Source organism: Blennius ocellaris, assembly GCF_963422515.1.
Source record: "Blennius ocellaris genome assembly, chromosome: 16".
Classification (NCBI taxonomy): Eukaryota; Metazoa; Chordata; class Actinopteri; order Blenniiformes; family Blenniidae; genus Blennius; species Blennius ocellaris.
Window position 1 is genome coordinate 10,308,940 of NC_137665.1, and position 18,987 is coordinate 10,327,926.

At 41.0% G+C, this 18,987-nt stretch overlaps 2 protein-coding genes across 2 annotated transcripts; both read right to left on the minus strand.

The window, feature by feature from the left end:
• Positions 1–13,337: 13,337 nt before the first annotated feature.
• cenpx (centromere protein X) lies at positions 13,338–16,359 on the minus strand (the record flags this gene model as incomplete). Its single annotated transcript, XM_080510797.1, has 5 exons — positions 13,338–14,617; positions 14,781–14,869; positions 15,826–15,879; positions 15,962–16,013; positions 16,324–16,359. The coding sequence occupies 5 exons, from the start codon at positions 16,357–16,359 to the stop codon at positions 14,603–14,605; spliced, it is 246 nt and encodes an 81-aa protein (XP_080366923.1). The 3' UTR covers positions 13,338–14,602.
• Positions 16,360–17,908: 1,549 nt separating this feature from the next.
• Positions 17,909–18,780, minus strand: LOC308141716 (heterogeneous nuclear ribonucleoproteins A2/B1; the record flags this gene model as incomplete). Its single annotated transcript, XM_080511925.1, has 4 exons — positions 17,909–18,034; positions 18,162–18,305; positions 18,476–18,571; positions 18,694–18,780. 4 exons carry the CDS (start codon positions 18,778–18,780, stop codon positions 17,909–17,911), a joined length of 453 nt encoding a protein of 150 aa, XP_080368051.1.
• Positions 18,781–18,987: the final 207 nt, after the last annotated feature.

Here is an 18,987-nt window from a genome sequence, read left to right on the forward strand (position 1 = left end):
ATGTATTGTAATCAATTCTAGTCATTGATACTACATTACAAGACAATGAAAAGCATGAAAAAATGAACACATCAAGGTTTTTGGACACAAAACCTCCGGGTTCTTTTCGCTGTTCTATTATTAATTGGGTTTGCGCAGATCTTACAGCCAGTGTAGTTTTTTTCCCTCTACTCTCCATGGGTGGTCCCATAGGGTTCTGGTGGAAGTTGATTATCACATTCAATACACCCCACTAGAGATGGCTTATATGAATGACCAGATTATATATTTCTCTACCTGAGCAACAGTTTGTGCATCCCCCTAAATATCTATAGTTATATTTGGCAATAGATATATAATTTTATTTTATTTTTTACTGGGAAAAGTGTGTTTTTTCAGCTTTTAGGTCAGTTGGATTTGAGTATAGTTTCAAGAATTGGAAAATATAATGATTTACAAGAGAGTGATGACACAAGAGCTTTACAAAAAGATTTAAGAAAGACCACTGTACACTCAAATGTTTGGTTTCAGTGCAATTACCTATCAGAGAAATCCAAAATAAAATGGAGTTTGCACATGAATCACTATTGTAGACTTTCTGCTGCCAAGCTGTTGCACCCACAAGCAGCAGCCAAGGAGATTTTTTTTCCTTCTTGAAGTGGAGCTCTTGGTCTTACCTCCAAGAAGTACTTGGGGGGGGGGGGGGGGGTGTTCGTTCTCTGTTGCCATACACGGTATTATGTTTGGCTTCTTGATGTGTGGCTTTGAACAGGTGCACATGTCTGCGCATTGGGGATAGATTTTATTTTTCCTGTGGAGATCAGGCTACATCTCATGGTGGATATAAGGGTTACTAAACCATTTCCATTCTTTCTTCCACTCTCTCCTCACTGTCCCCTCTGCTTTCTGTGCCCATAAAGGGACAATGGGTTTGCTTCCCCCCATTTAAATGTGACCTCATCTGTCTTTGATTTTTGCCTACTTGAAATTGGCCGTGGGGTTAACGTAGAGTCCTTTGATCATTCTTGCCAGGAATTGGACTTGTTTATCTTGTTTATCTGATGATGGCCCCTTAATAAGGGGGCATACATTTGGCACGGGCATGCCTTGATGTGGGCCTTGATGGCTGCAGGACACAGAGGGTAAGAGAGGACCAGGACTCTGTAATAGTCAGAGGTGAAGGAGAGACGATTACATATGGGGCTCGAGGCCATCTGAACCTTGTCTTCTTCAACGTTTTCTTTTTTCCAACACTTATCTGACCCCATTTAGATGTTCTCTCGTTATCATCATCATCATCATCATCATACTCATCATCATCATCATTATCATAAGCAAAACCAAGCAACATCTCTTCTCCTGTCAGGCCAAGCATTTCTGTAGCCCTTTGACACTGACAGATATTAATTTACCTGTTGATAGCATTTAGTGGTTTGTAAGTGCTGGGGAGAGCACGCAATCAATGAGCATCCCAAATGAGATGCTCCCTCTTCCTTGACTTGCTGATGGAGATGTAAGGAAACAGTGCGGGTAGACAGCCAGGCCCCATCCCATCACTCGCCTGGCTCGACCTCAGCCCCCTGAAATGAAAGCTTTCCTCTTCTGCACCACAGCTGGACTCCAGGGAGCCTGCAGAGGGCCTGTTTATTTGTGCAACAATGTAATCAGGGGGTCTGTCGTTACAGGACCTAGCCTCTGCACCTTCCCTCTCTCCACCAGCGCCATTCTTTCTTGTGTTCCCATCAGCTCCCCTCCCTTTCTCTTACCATCTCTCTTTCACCACCCTCAATCTTTTTCTTTGAGCCTCATCATTATCCAAATCCTTCTGCTGACCCATGTTGACCTTAGGGTTTGTTTGATGTGGTCATTGGCAAGGAGAGAGATGAGGTTAAGTTGAAAGTTTATTGTTTAAAGGGGAGATTTCCATGATTACGGTTTTAAATGTAAACTTTCCATGTCTTTACTTAAGAGACTGTTGAATTGCGTGTGTGTGTGTGTGTTTGTGTGCGTACGTGCGTGCGTGCGTGTGTGTGATAGACAGGAGACAATTCGTGGGTTTGCATCTTCCTATTGTAATCTACCAGGAAGTGCACTGATGTTGGTCGACACATACCGGCACACACTTTCCCTGCATCCCATCAGGAGGGGGGGGGAAAGTGTGTAGAACTATAATGAGCAAATAATTTTGTTTGTTATGTTGTTGTTCAAGTCACGCGATTCCTTCAGTTAAAAGTCGAGCGTAAGTAAACATGCTCACACATATGGGAGCAACATTGCTTCATGTTTGTCAGAAGATGTTCAATCACTGGACATAAGGTACCTGTTGTTGTAACACAGAATTTCCCATGGATATCAAACAGAAACCAGCAATAGTATTCAGGTTTCGTCCAAGACTGTATTGCTATTGATCAGACCAAACGAAAGGCTCGATCTTTCACTTATGTTGTTTCACATTTACCCACATACATATATGCAAAGTACCGGTAATGCTGTCTACTAACAATAGTCACTTTTTTATTAGCTTATGAATTTATAATGAGAAATGGTGTAATGCTGTAATATTGACACATAGTTAATCTGTCAATGTTATACCCACACACACACACACACACACACACACACACACACACACACACACACACACACACACACACACACACACACACACACACACACACACACACGTAATATAATGTTTATAGTGAGCCAGTTGTAAATCTTGAGGCATTTCAATTAGTTCTTTAATTTTTACTATGCTTCACGTTGAATTAAAGTCCGCAGCTCAGCCTGCTCTCTCATCGAGACGAGCTTTGAGTGCCAATCTGCAGTGTCTCCTGTTTCCCTGTTGGTCTCCACGGGCAGACAGGGAGGGTTAACTTTGGGTTGGGCTGCCTTCTGAACAACAGCATCTCCAGTCTGCGCTGCTTCTGCACTGAAGAAGCGTCTTGTTTTTCAACTGGTGGTTTACTGAAGCCACAATGTTTGATGTGGGCTTCCCTTAATCACACAACATGCTCTCTAAACATGAACTACATTCATCTTCGCTCCATGACTTCTCGTCTCCCCCCACTCCTCACCAGCTCCGTCTCTGCCTTTGTTGAGTTATTGTGCAACAGAGTAGTGAGACAAGAGGAAGACAGTGGCCTTGATCTCAGTGGAGTGATTTTGATCTGGCCAATCCAGCAATTAGGCTACTAAGGGAAGAGTGAAGCTCTAATCCTTGATGCTCTTTGTAGTCCTAATGTCTCTCTTCCTCCTGTGTCCACATCCCTGTGTGATGGGACTCAGAGTGAGTATTAAACCAATGCCTTAGATGGAAGCCTACCATTATGATGGTGATGCTGTGCTCTTTGAGGCTGAGGACTCCTAATTATAAGCTGTGGGCCAATGTAGTTGTGTTTCCTCCTTCTTGCTGAATAGAGGGTTAGCTCGGCGCTGACTGGAGACCTGGTGCCAAGCTTAGGAGTCAGCGTGTCACTGGCGGGTACGCCATGGTCAGGGAGACAAGCTATGTTGCCACACCGAGTGTGACTCCACAGGAGTCCCATATGGGGATGAAGATCAAAGACTTTTATCTCCCTCTTACCCCTCCCTCCAACTATCCATACCCTACAGATCACTGACTGGCAGGGCAGTAGGTGGAGGACAGAGCTAACCATAACCAGACTGGCTGTTAACATATCAGCCTCTGATGGAGCTTCAAGGGCATCCCATGAGATCAAAGTGAAGCATTCAGTGCAAAAGCATGACATTGTCTTGCACAACAATCCAACTACCCTACAATTCAGCTGTCACTGAATGAGGAAGTGGTCACGCACGGTAGTGGAGGCCTTTCACTGTCCTCTAATAGGCTTTGATGATCGGGCATAAAGAAAGTGTCATCGTGGTTTTTAACAAAGTGTGATGTCTTCTTTTTTTTTCTTCATTTGTTTATCGTTGTCATTAAACCGAATTCAACACAACCCATACCTTTGAAGATTGACTAAATGATGATGAATATCAGTTTTTCTCTTTCTTTCTTTCTTTCTTTCTTTCCTCCTTTCCTTCTCCCCTCCTGTATATAGTAGCTCTTTTTCTTTTCTCTCTCCGGGGTGCTGTTGTTGAATATCTCACATCCCCTCAGGGACTTCTTTATTTTTCAGTTTTGTTTTGTTTTTCAGCTACTCTGCATTTACACCCAGCAGCTCTTTGATGTTGTTGCCCGGGTGCTGGTGGACAAAAGAGTCTCCATCAGCTGGACTTAAGGATGATGTGGAGGGGGTTAAAAGAGGGGGATTGCTGAATAAAGAATCAAAGTAACTGGAATGGGGTCTGAGGGCGGAGGAGTCGATGTGAAACTGTGAACCATGTACTCTTCTTAAATATGGATGTGGAACTCTGTGTGTCTTTGCATTTGTTTGTTTTTTCATGTGTTTGCAATGCTGCAGAGGCAAACATAAATTTTTTTTTACAGGTGATATGAAAGGTCACCAGCTGCTGTTAGGCAACGTGAAAATTGCGGCTTACTGTGTGCTGATCACCACTGCCTGGCTTTTTTTAGTGTCACAATGTCATTCTCCTCCACCTTGCTCCATGGCATTGTGGTTATAACCTCCTCCAGGCCGTGCTTTCTGCCTGCCAAGCCATGCACAGCAAGGGCTACTGATGCCACCGCAACCCCTCACACCCCCACAGTGGGGGAGAGACAGTGTGTGCTCCCTCAGCCCATCAAATCCCCGCAGGACCACTCTGGTCCACTGGAGGCGAATTCAGGGAGCAGCCTTTGGTGGTGCCGACACAGCAGCCTTCTTTCACCACGGGCCTCATTAAACCTGACAACATCCCCTCAGCCTGGGTTTTATTGTTCAGCCAGCTTAATGCTAAATGGCAATTAAAGGCATCACCAAGGTGCAGGTATTAATTCCTGTAAGCAGCACAAAAGCTTTGCAAGATAAAATTGACAGCTTAACAGTAATTGAAAGTTTTCTTTGTAACTGAAGTAAAGATACACTTTCTATGAGCTCGATCACCTCATGTGACCCTCATTCACACTTTCAGGCTCCAAATTGCTGGAGTTCCAGCACCTATGACTGCTTTTCATAAGGAAAAAAGGCACTGAGACGATGTAAAAACAACACTACAATGTGAAAATGGGTCATGTCTCATCAATTTAATCTCCCCCTAGCTTGAAGAGTTTAGCTTACTTCATTGCACAGTAGTCTTTACTACTTCTCACTACTCCAAAAGCTGTTTTCAAAAACATCATGCTCTTACTCTCTTTGTGACATGTTAAGAAACCAGAGTTAGGGATCTTTTCATCAGAGTAGGGAGGCGTCGGTTTCATTTCACAGCATGCATTATTTCCTGTCTCCTTTTCACACTAAAAAGGAATGTATTTGATATTAAACTGGTGTTTTATAAAGAAAAAAAAGATTTACTTTTGGACCTGATGAATTGTAAAGAAGACATTATAGTTTTAAATAAACTATGGTGAACAACCATAAGTATCACATGTGAAAAAGTTAGTCCTTTAAAATAGAGACATATCTACCGGTCTGCCACTGTCCATGGTAAAAACATCCACTGAAATCCTCAACACCGCTCAGCGTGACCATTTATGTACACTGTATGATCTTTGATTTACAACCTGAAGTTTGTCTCCTGATGTGTGAGAGTTGGCAGCTAACTTAGATTTCAAAAAGCTTGATGTGTTTTGTCTGGGTTGCTGATGGAGCGGATTTAATCACTGTCAGAGAGCGATACGTTTCATTAACATTTGTATCAAACAATGATTCAACAGAAGAGATATGTCAACAAAGCACATCACTGGTATAATCAGAAATGCTTGTACATTCAAGTTGTCAATTTCAAGTAACTTTAAAGTCTTGAGATCTTTAGAGAATTTTTATCAAATTAACAAAAACTAAATATCCCCACCTACTAGACCTCAGCATTCATGTTTTAAACTTCTTTTTTTTTTGTATTCAAAATGGAAAATCTAGGTAATGCAGTCAATCTCATCACAGCCGTTTTGGTCCAAGTTTGTTTGTTTTTTTCCTGCTATAATTAGCAGATCAAAGTTTAATGTTCTGTGTCACTTGTTTAACTCACTCGACATATACAGTCATCAGAGTCTGTTTAGATCTGGTACCCGCAAGGCCAATTCCTCTATGGATTATTTTGAACATACATCTTCACTTTTTATTTATTTGCTTGTGTGCAGTCACGAAACAAGCAGAGGGTAAAGAGCATGGGCTCCACATGTTGGGGGGGGCTCGGCTATGTAAACCACCAGGCCAGAGTTGGCGAATGGCTATGACTGGGAATGGTCATAGCACAGATGAATGAAATGAGTGTAAACAGTCTGTGAACCATCAATAGCCTATGTACTTTGGTGAGGTGGAGGAATACAACTGTAACATCTGTCCCACAAGCTCCATAGGCGAGTAATTAGGCCATATTTATAGGCAGTGTAGGAAACAGATCCACGGCTTATCGTATTGTGGTCAGGTTTTACACAGCTGGTTCCAGGGGGCAATAAGAGATTTCAGAGGCACTGACTGCTTATGCAGTATCCAAAAGCTCTTTTACATGTTCCTCTGTGAATCCTATGCATTAGATTTCATTGTTGGTTTTCGATTCAGAAAAAGTGCAGAAATTGAAGACAGTTCTCCAGCGTTTCGCTCCCTTTCTCAAGACTTCAAACACATTGTGGAATAACAAAAGGAAGTCTGGCAATCAAACATGACTATGTTTATCTATCTCTATCATTACCACATTTTGAGGTTTTCCCATTTCAAAAATCATGTCTGCGGCCATATAAGATAGACTTAAGTAGTTTACTCAGCTGTGGATGAACAGGTTCTGCTTCCCCTCCGAACGTCAGAGACGCAGTGCAGAATTAATCCGTGGTGATGGTGAGGTTTTTACATTGTTACAGTGTCTGAGCTTCCTTTCTTCTATTGTGACAATATTTCTTCAAATAAGAAAGATGAAGAAAGAAGGCTGGAGAGCCGTCAACAAACAGAAGGTTTCACAACCTCAAAATCCGAGTACATGTAATATCTGGTGCTGCCTGGGTCAAAGCCCTTGGGTAGAAGAAGCTTGGGTGTAAGCTTTACCCATGACCGCACTGTATTCATGTAGCCAAATGTAGACTTTCTCACAAATATTTAAGACTTTAACATTATTTGCCATAATACCTGTTAGTTTCACAATTGAAATAAATAATTCAGCACCACTTATAAATACAATAACAATCATAATCCTTACAATCATAATAATATGAACATGAATAATATGAATATTGTATCTACTGTATCTTTAAGTCAGAGACCATCCTGATTTCAACATGACTCAGCCGGAGGTGAATTATTGCTGAAAGTAGAGTCTTTATCAAGTCAGCAAAATAATCAGTAAATAAGAAGATGCAATGGGTATAGTGTTTTTAATAAACTATCCTAACATTTTTCCTCCAGTGACTTGGGCTCAGTGGTTTGTTCTGTAGTTGATACATTTCAAATCATCACTCTGAACAATGTCTTTGTCAACACTTCATTTTGAAAAGTCTTCATCCCTTCCAGAAAAAGCAAACCTGGGGCTCTCTTTAGAGACCTTAATGAAAAGCACATATTGATAGATTTGTTAACCCTACTGATGCTAGTCATTTCAGTTTATTTACTGTTTAAATATCAAACTGCAAGAAATCACTACTGTTTACTATATAGTGCTATGAATGGATCTAATACATATTGGTAGTCTGAGCCAGTTCACACCCTGTTTACTCCCTGAAATGTCATACTAAGACCTACTTTCTTCCTTTTGATTTTTTTCTTTGTCTGAGGTCTTCTGGCAGCGTGCTAATTGTTAGTCAACTAAGTCCTAATTTCCACTTAGCTTTACAGCTCAGTGATTCAGGTTCCTGTGCCAGGGGTGGCAGATCGCTGGTGCTATTAGCTTGGAAGATCAGCACTGGATGGGGGGGAAATGGAAGAGGACCGGGGGGACACCTGGTCTTTTCTCTTTGGGCACTCAGACACGTCACGGCTGTGCTTCCCGATAGAATCAGGATCCAGGATATTGGCCCCATTGGTCCCCTTGATGTGCATCCTGAAGCTCCTCCGTCTGTGTAATGTATCATTGCAACATCCAACAGCTCTACCGGCATATCTCTTTAAAGTGGTCACTGCTTTTATCTACACCAATCAGCCATACCATTATTACCATCTGCCTAATATGTATGTAATATTACATGTATTGTGACATTTTTCTATCAGAAGAAGCACTTCCAACATTTTGAGTTACAGGAGCTCATCTGTTTAAATCGAACCCACTGGGCCAACCTTTGCTTTCCCAATGCATCACTGTGCTTATCCACCCATGACAATGTTGCCAGTTCACTAGTTTTCATTCCCTGGAACACTTTTGATAGATACTGACCTCTTCAGACTAGAATCTTCCAACAAGAGCTGCAGTTAGTGGAGACTCTGGACCAGTTGTTAAGCTGTCTCATATGCCCCATGCTAAACTTGCTCAATCTCAAAATTGAGCCAATTTTCCTTGCTTTCAACACAAAACATTTTAAGGACAAAATCTCCACTTGCCGCCATCAAGCAGATGTCGTGATAATCAATGTAAATGCCTTTAAGTGTCAGTTCTTTTAACATTATGGTCGATCATGTATGACAAGGTTTGAAACTTTTATGTAGGATCATGTATCCAAACAATGAGAAGAAAATCACCTGATTAGATAAGTATTCCCAAGTCAGACACCATAAAGACAGATGAACACTGAGCTATTTTCATAACTCTTCTATTCAGTTTCTGTTGCATCCAATTCTCAGAGTGTTGTTAGATGTGTGTCCTAACCTGGGCTGAGCGGCCGTGTGGTGTTTGATCTTGCCGCCACTTTGTTTTATGCACAGAAAACTAAGAGCACCAGAAGGCTCTTTAAAGCCTTTTCAAATTTATTGTTGTTTTTTCAAGGAGAAGCATTTTTTTAAATTACGGCTCATTGTGAGTGGATCGGCTCCTTTGCTGTTTTTGGAGAGGGTTTACATTTTATGCCTGGAAACAAGTATTGCCCTTTCCACTCCTTCAGATGAAGGCAAAACAATTATGTGCAGAGCATTGCAGAGTGTCTGCCCCTTTCCACAGAGGTTGTTTGTGTTGGCATCTCTTGTGCTGTAGTAGATCATCAGAAATTGGTCACTGAGGCAAGGATCAAACTGTATGATTTGCAGCCCTCCTTGAGGAATCTATCCTCAGACCCATACGTCTTCTCAGCCTCTGTTGTGTGACGTGAAGCTGCATTCACTTCGTCCACTTCTTCTCCCGGCTAACTTGCTTCCAGCAGCTCTGGTTTATTTCCAGTCTGATGTTAAGACAGCCTGGTAAATCACGTCTTCTGCTCTGCTTGTTCCTCTTGGAGAAACAAAAACAGCCCACGCTTGCTTCCTGCAATTCTTTTGCTCTCAAAGAGCAAAAGAGACATCTCACTGTGGAGAACCCCGCTGTGCCACCTATTGACCTCAGCTTTCACCTTCCTTCCAGTACTACAGAGCTACATATGTGCAGAAACAGGTGCACTTTCAAAGTCAGCAACTGAGCAGGAGCAGGGCTGCAACTTGTACTTTGAAACGAAACATTCATGTTAAAGATCAAACAAACAATGAAAAGAAAAGAAGACCTTGACATTTCAAATGTTGTGTTTCAGGGTTAGTTATGTCTGGATATGTCCAACATTTATCTGTTCATCCATCTTAGAAGTAGAGAGAATACCCCATATAAATGATCTTGTTTCAAATTTAGCACACTTTTCTAGCTTTACAAAAAGAGCACCTGGTGTTTATTTGCTTTTACTTTTTATATTTTCAGATATATTTATTTTACATACATTACATAGCTAATCATAGAGGCTTCTAAAATGTCTGCGTATATGTCCAATAAAGAAATATTAGGTTAAAAACAAAAAACACTGAAACACACCAAAAGTAAGATGAGACTTGATTAAAAGTGAAGGAATAACAATGTTGTTTCACTCAAATAACTACAAGCACGAGTGTAAACCCTGTGGCGGTAGAGGAAATATTTGCTACAGGACATCATTAAAGTCAAATATATCACAGAGAATCAAAGTTGTAAGCAAAGCAATGTAGGTCAAATGTCATATTTGACGTGATGCGCCACAGGAAACTACAACGAAAGTAAACACCACTTTCTTTTTAATCCATATCTTGAACAAAATCTGTACCAAACTTCATGCAATCCATGTGAATCCAAAAATACCAGAAAGGGTGTCATTTAATGAAATTTCATTTCACTTCACCACTCAAATATTTTCATTTCAGACAAACCAACACACAATCATGCAGTCTAAAACTGCATTTGTCAAACTTTCAGTAAACTCAACAATACATTAGTTTCGGCAGATCTTTGGTATCAAGGTGATTAAGTGTAAGAGGAGTGACGAGTCCCATACCTGTACCAAAGAGCAACTTTGAACATGGATCACAAGGGATTACTGCTCAGGTTTGCACAACACGGCAGACAGGAAGCTGTTAAAGACAAGGACCAACACTACATGTTGACCTCTAACCCTTACATCCTGACCTCTCCTGCAATCTGACATGAGCCCTTGTCTACATGAAAGCTGTCCTGTTGACTCACCGGGGCTAATTTAGAGTTCCGGTGCCCCTGACCACTGAGGACAGACAGTCAACATGCTGCCCTCTAGACTTAAGGAGACAGACTTATTGACCCACTACGAAAAATGGCAATGTGTCTTCATCTCTTGTTTACATTGGTTCACGTTAGGTTTTAGGTTTTTGAAGAACTGTTCTATATATAAGTGTCTTTTTCCACTGTCATTCTCGGATTTACTCGGATACATAACTCAGATGGCAGTTTACATTTTTCTACTAGTTTAGCCCATAATATGGTTTTTGTTACTGCACTGGAAATTTCCCTGTCGTCTTCAAATGTCTTCTGATAAAGTCCTTTAACAAGTATTAAAAAAAGGCCAACCTCACACTGTGCCACCTGCCACTAGCTAAAGATTTTGGTCATTACTTGGCTTCTTTTGAAATATCATCAAACATCGGCCCTTTCATCATTCCAAGTGTTTGACCTTCAGGTTCACAGTTTCTCTAAGTATGACTGACAGATCGTGTGGAGGTCAGTGCAGGGGTATTTTTATATCGCCACCTTTGATGCGACCTAAAAATAGAGTGCTCGTTTGACCTCTGGTTCTCAGCAGCTCATTTAGAGTACGAGTCCACCTCCCACACACGTCTTTTTGACGTCAACTTGGCTGAACTAATTCTTTATTTTTAGACGTCCCCCCAAATTAATTGAACAGTCTTCGTTTAGTTTGTTATGTAAGGGGATTACTCTGTTTTTGCCTATCCCCTGACCGTGTAGGCCACCACACGGAGGAGGGGGGCAGGGACAGAGAAAAGAGGACTTGGGGTGGAAAAGGAGGGTAATGTAGTTAAGGTATTGGTACAGAGCTCCAGAAATAACCCAACTAATTGTACAACTCTCTTGCTCCCCTTTCCCTCTTCAGCTGCGTGCCAAGGTCTTTGACCTTATCATCCACCTCACTGGTTCCGGAAGAATCCTTTCCGCCCCCCGTGGCTACCAAAGCTCCAACCAATACATAGAGCACAGCAGCAGACCATCTTCAGCCTCCGACTAACAGCCAAGCGCCACAACCATTTAGGATTGATCCCAGTAGAGAGCCCAAGTGGCTCAAACTGCCAGGTATGTTCTAATCAGCCCCAGTGTGGGCCCAGCGGTTCCTTAACAAAGCTTAATCTGAGGACCCTAGGACCCCTAGCGAGGCCTGGGGCCTCCCAGAAACCCACATGTGACAGCAGTACATACAGTCAATAGACATGCTGCCTCTGGATTTGCATACTCTGCACGCACGCAAACGTCCCCTATAACGCATTCCCAGGGAACACCCGTGACTGTATTTTATGTTTTGGACAGAGCCATAAATGTTAGCAACTTTTTCATGTGTGCACAAGTTTCACATGGGGCATCTGAGAGGAATGTGCTCACTCTGTGTCCCCTGCAGCATTCCTCCATGGTTAGACAGTTCCATGCCCATGAGGGGGCCACAAGGGCCTCTTGTCTCCTGAGCACTAATGCATCACAGCCCCAGATGAAGCACAACACTCATGCAAGCACATTCACGCAAACGTCCAAAGGCTGTGGCACGGCATCATATATTCACAGCACATTCAAATATTTTATCGAGATTTATAGAGTTATACGTATGCCTGATAACTGCTGTGGCTGAAGTGTAGACAGTGCTCTCATTAATCTCCTGTTTTTGGGAAAATGACAACAACAAAAAAACTGTTTCTGATGCGATTGGTTTTTCCATCTTCTTATATCAATAAATGCACAAGGTCTTTCAGGTAAAGGGAGCAACATCATACAGTGTTAGTAACGGTAAATGGTTCCAGGCAAACATTTATAGTAGAAGTTAGTTTCATGTGCCACAGAAGGCTGAAACTTTGATGCAGCTCACGCACGTAGGCTTTCGAATAGACGAATGTTGTTCAAGTCATCTCAGAAAAGGTCTGCATTTAGAAATGGGCGTATTATGATGACTTGTCACAGACGGGACCTTATTTTGGGCTTGAGAAGAAAGGAGCTTTTGAGATGACAGAAAGTTGGAGAGATGGGAGAAACTGTGTCATTCCAAGAGAGAAAAAGCAACCGCTGACTACTGAGTGAAGAATTAGGAGAAATCCAACATGATCCCTAACACACCCTCACAGAGAATCTTCAGACCAACGCAAACGACTCTGCCTCTGAAAAACATTGTACTGAGCGACAATAACTTTAGAGACTTATGAGAAGTTTAGAACATCTTCAGGTTAGACTTAGTATTTTTCCAACATTTCACTTTAGTTATAACATTGATCTGATTACATGTGCTTCTACAAAAAAAAACACAATTATATTCATTGTATAGATCCTGTGTGAAGCGCTGCGTAGAGACCAGCCAGGAGGCTGGAGACAGATCAGTCCGTGTCTCCTGGGAAAAGCCTCTCGCTGCAGAACTTCTCCAAAGCGTCTCGACTGGCTGTCGACACTCCTTGCCTTTAATGTATGATCAAGAAAAGCTTTAACTCATTACTCTCTTTAACGCCCCTCCCCATTCTTGTCCTAACTGCTTTCGTATGTTTAATAATACTGCCTTCAGATGTAATTTGTTCCACTAAGATGCATAAGTAGAGAAATTGTACAGTAGTGCATTACTTTGCCAGTACAGGGACATCCAACAACCCATCCCGAGGAGAAGCCAAAAGACAAAAAAGAAAAGAGCCATTCCACAGAAGTGTTTTTATTCTATATGCAGCAGCAAGTGGGAACAGTCCAAATCAAAGGGGCTAACAAATACAATAGCAATGGACAAAAATACACATTTCTTAAAGGTTTTCAATTTAGTATTTAGTTTTTTCCAACAAGATATTCTGTTGTCAACTTAACTCATTCACAGGAAAAGACAGAGCATGGCATGTTTCATATTGAATATTGTAACGATTAACCCAAGACAAAAAAAAAAAAAAAAAAGCCCAAGAAGCCTTCATAGCATGATTAAACTAAACATTCTTCACCCAAACACACCCCCTCCTTTAACGCCTGTGAAACACAAATCCAGCATGAACCTGCCTAAAAAGGTGCTGGGTCAAATTCCAGGTGCTGTCCTTGAGCACCTCTGTAAGCCTGGAGTTTTGACTTTCACCTAAGTTGCTTCCAGCTGTATGAGAGCGTTTGTAAGTGAGTCACCCGAGAGCCACACAAATAAATAGTGTGAGGTGTTGTACAGCTATGCTGACTCACAGTCAAGACACGTCGGTCGACTTGCACCACTGGTGGAAAACCATCAGAGCCACTCGGGTTAGAAAACCCCACATTACCCTCTCCCTTGTAGGCCCGACTTCCCCCTCTGCTGTGATGAAAGTAGAGAAAGCACCTCTCCTACTCGCCTCTTTTGTTTATTTACCTTCAGAATTACACCCTGCTCCTCTTGGACCGTGTTCCAATGTGTTTTGTTATGTTTCCTCTCAAATAGAATATCTACGCGTGTGGTCTCCGACTATGTTTGGCTAGCACATGCACACATACGTGCACACACACTCCCATTCAACTTTCCCCCCTGTGCCAGAGGTCCCCTTTGCCCTTCCCCCCACCTTTAACTAAACATCGCAGGACAGCAAAAGGGAACTTCAAAGTGGCCGGAGGGGGTACTCCTTTTTTCCTGGCACTTGTCATCATCTAAGGGACTGGCTGCTCCCCTTATTACTCTAATTGCTTCCAACTGCTCCTGGAGGCTTTGATGAAGGGCGCCAGGGAGCATGCTGGAAGCACCTGTTGTTGCACGGAGGAGCACAGGTGGCCCTTATTGGCGGCGGTGTGCAGATACTAACAGAACTTTCTACTTAAAATCACAACGCTCAAAGTAATATAGAAGGGAAGTCTTGGTGTTCCTCGGGTTGGAGTAATAATACAAATGCAGTGGGACCGTAAATATAAACAGTGACGGAAACCATTCAGCCCAGAAACGGTAATAAAGCGTCGCCATGAAGACAGTGCTGTGGCTCCATCTAGTGGCATCTCTGTGCTAGAAGTCCAGGAGCTGCATTTGAGAGAGAAAGACTGTGAGAGAGAATTACAACAAAATACCTGACAATTAAATAATAAGCTCATTTAAAATAAAAAAAAATAAAAAAAACATTCAGGATTGAAGCATGTTGAAGTTCAGCAATTATAATCATGCATCTTAACTATGAGCAACATACCAGCTGAGGTAGAATTTTTTCAAAATGTTCGATGTCGACCTGGTCACAGTCCTCAGATTCAGCTTGTTTCTGTGATCTTATAGCTGCCTCTTAAAATGAGACGAAGGAATGAGTTGTATTATAATGCAGTTGTGTAGTAATCCTTCAGCTAAACTGCGCCATCAGGTGAAATGAGACACTTGTGGTTCCAGCAGCTGAAGGCGGCAGACGATTTCAGATTGTTGCCACAAACCAAAATAGAATTTTAATGGTTTGTGTTTTTTGACATTTGGGACAGCGCTTCAAATCCCATTTGGTGAGGAGAAATGTGAGAAAAAATGGCCCGACAGATACATTTTAATTGAAAATTATAAAGGGAGCAAATGCAAAATGACAGATATAGACAAAGTGGCAAGGAAAGGAAAGCAGAACAAAAGACAGAGAGCATGTGAATAAAATGTACAACGGGAGTAGAATATACTATCAGTCGGTAGAAGAGGAAAAGTGAGAAGTAATACAAGAATTAGAGGGATCACTTGGCAAAAGAGTGACATTAACTGTGCATTTGTTCTCAAGGCTGTAATCTTCTATCAGCCATATTTCAGGAAACAGCACTCTGAAGCAGCATCAGAAAAGATCTCCTAGATATGAGTTCATCATGTCTTTAGTTCAGAGTACTACTGGTTCCACAATATAACAATCACTTGGCCTTGAGGGCATTCGATCTCAAATCTGGAACTGTGATGAGGTTAGACTCCTCCGCAGTATGACGTTATAGTGGCTGGCACATCTGTCTCACAGGGAGAACATCCCTGATTCGAGTCCGGGTTGGAGGTCACATGTGGGGATTGCATATGGGTTTTCTGTAAGTACTCCTTTCCCTTCAGAGATTAATGGGTTGTTCTACCAGAAATTACACAAATTTTATTTGCTTTTTGAGTGGCTAATTTTACCTAAACACATCTCAAAGATGTTGGACAGCTGATGGTTTATAAACTAGATTGCAAAACTACATTTTCTGCTTAAGTCCCTCAATAAAACAACTGTAAACAGAAGTGTTTACTACCTTGGACAAAGATTTTCAGCATCTCAGCCATGAGCAGTGTCGCGTCACCACCAACTGTGATACAATAAAAACATGTTAAAAGGTCAGAATTTGCGGAAGAGAAGTCACTAGCAGATATTGTATTTGTTTGACTCACGTTTAGTTTTTTCTTCTTTGAAGAAACCACACAGCAGTTTGCTGATGGTTTCCTGTCGAAAAAACAACACAGTGACTGTTTGATATGAACATATAAACACGTAGTTTAATGCTAAAAGTTAAATATCTGACTCTTAAAACAAAATGTGTATTCTGAAATGTACTCCACGTCCAAACAAAGGTGTATTCAAAAAGCGGCTATTTGCTGCTTTCACTAAGCAAATCGAGTAAAATTGAGGAAATTGTTCAAAAACGACCGACTGAGCTCAATCAATAAGAACCATGCTTTAATTCGGCCATCATAAAGAAACTTTAGGTCCCCTGGAAATCAAAGTTAAATAGGGAAAACGCTGTTGCTCGTACCTTTTTAAAACATAGTTCAGTCTGTTCTTCCGCCATGTTGTGACGCGAGTGAGGAACTTGGCGCTCTGCGCAGCGATTGGCCGGTAATGCATGACGTAATATGCGTCAGTGTGATTTTTTTTTTAAATTCCAGCCTTACCGCCATCTCCTTTAGAAAGCCGCAGTTATTTATAAACGTCTCCGGTCAAATTAAATAAACACACCAGGAATTTTGCAAAACAGAAACACAACTTAAAGTCCACCTAGTTCCTATTTTATTAATCCTGTGTTTATGATTTTTGTGTTTCAATATTTATGCTTTCTTTCAGTATTGAGTATTTAAAATGGGGAAAAACATCAAACGTTAAAATAGTTTTCCATTTAAGTCAAAACACAGGTGAAACGGTGCTGGTTATGTCCATAATATCAATAGAATATCAATATATGTACTAGTGATGTGCACGTCAATGCGCCATTACTATGCAGGCCTATTTTTGGATCGATTCTTATATTACAATATTTATATTGACATTTTAGTTACTATTAACTGATGAACCTGGGGTGTTTTTTTTTTTTCATCAAAGTTCAGACATTACATAACCTTGGTCCCGCTTCCTGCTGGTTGACTTAACTGCTTCTTCTAATATGGTTGTCTAACTTTCACAGACAGGCTGGAGCTCAGGATTCTCATATCGAAGACCGATATGTGCTCAGATGATTATGATTGATAGATTTACTCTCACTATATAAGCTTGGGTTACTTTCACACGATCAGCTTTTGTACAAACTAGTGGTATCGTATCATTATCAGTGATACAACCTTTTACTTGGAAAATGTATTGGAAAAAACATCACTGGTATAAGACATCACTCCTACAAAGGTTAAGTTAAATGAAGTCTGGCTGTTTTCACCTTCAATGTGGCAAAGTTTGTTTATCACGGAATGCATCATCTGGAAAGATTATTTCTCGTGGATTTTCAAATGACGGGTGTTATCACATCAGCTTTTTGGAGCTTTCAGAAACTTATACATTACTATATATTAGTATATATATTCATGAATGCATACAAACTTCCATTGTGATCAAGGTTTAGCATGATATTTTAATTTAGTAAAAAAAAAAAAAAAAAGATAAGAATGATATTATGGTCCCTGTGTCTTCCCAACTTAATAAACCATATTTTGAATTAAAAATGCCTTTGTTCTGCATACAACAATGAAAAAAAAATGAACAACAGTGTGTGTGTTTTTTGAAAAAACATTTAATCTTTGAATATCGTGATATTCATGAACAGCCACTTTAAAATAAAAAGCAACTTAAAGCTGTCATAATGCTATAGCTTATTGACAGTCCCAGGTAATAATCACCACATAAGGAAGAAGAAACTTAACAAAGAGCTGGATCACAATAGACTGAGGTTGTGGCTTTTAAAAAAAGAAAAACTTACAAACCTTTATCCTTGTCAAACACATCATCAAACGATGCAAATTCCAGCCTTATTAGCCAGCGTGAAAAGAAGTTGACATTACATAAACATATATGAGCATGATTATTCTCACAAAGGATGTAGAAGCAGTATTTTTAAATCCATCAAAGATTTTTGTTCACTGAATGGAACCATCATCTTCTAGCCACTGAGCATCTTCGAGGATGTAGCCCAGGCCCATGGAGCGCCGTGGTTGAACTCTTTTAGAGATTGGGATGGCGTTCTCTTCTGGGTCCTCTCCAGTCTGTCAGAAAGATCGCAGCATTTGCACTTCATGCTCAATTAGGATTTCTATCTGCAAGTTGAAAGTTTCGACTCCAAAGCCCTCACAAAAACCAGTGAACGACAGAAGAAGATAAAGTCGTACTCACCGCTGGACTGATGAATCGTTTCACCTTCACTTCGGTCCCTCCGATATAATGAGGCCCTGCCCAGTCTGCACGGTCTGCTTCATCTTCTGAAGAAAACCTGACAAAAGCCACGGACTGACTTTTCCCAGATCCTTGCTTTTTCACCTGCATCCAGTTTAACAAATGGAATTAGTTTAATTAGCCAAGACATTGTCTGAGTGAGATGGTCTCACTCAGACAATGAGTCAATCAATGATTGTCTGAGTGAGATTTTAACTGTGTTAAAACATTGATTTTAACACAGTTAAAATCAATGTTTGTTTCTCTCTCTTTACCTTGCATCCGACGACGTTGCCCCATTCTCTGAAGTAGGCCTGGAGATAGCCTTCGTTTAAGTAGGGATTCAGATCAGTAATAACTAACCCATGGTCCTGTAAAGGGCAAATAGCTGTAAGCAGGTACTTTTACATGAAAAGGAACAAATAAGCAAAATCATTGCTACTTTTGTCAGAAAGCATGGAATTAAGTGATGAGTCTGAAACAAAGGTTATACCAGTTCACATGTTTTAGCCAACTCAGCTATGTATTTCTTGGGTAGACTGATGTACACTCTTTTCTTTGTTTCCCCCTGCACTTCCATGTTGCCTGTCGGGTTAGATAAAGAATTTTACCATTTTGTACAAGAAATGCAAGCACAGATTTTTACACATATTATGTTATGATCTCATATTCTTAGGAGATGAAAAAAAAATGTATTTCTGAAATTTTACTTACCAGATGTCATGTTTGAGAAGATGATTGGAGCTTCTGCAGCTGTTCAAAGTAGTTGAAAGTACAGATGAAGCCC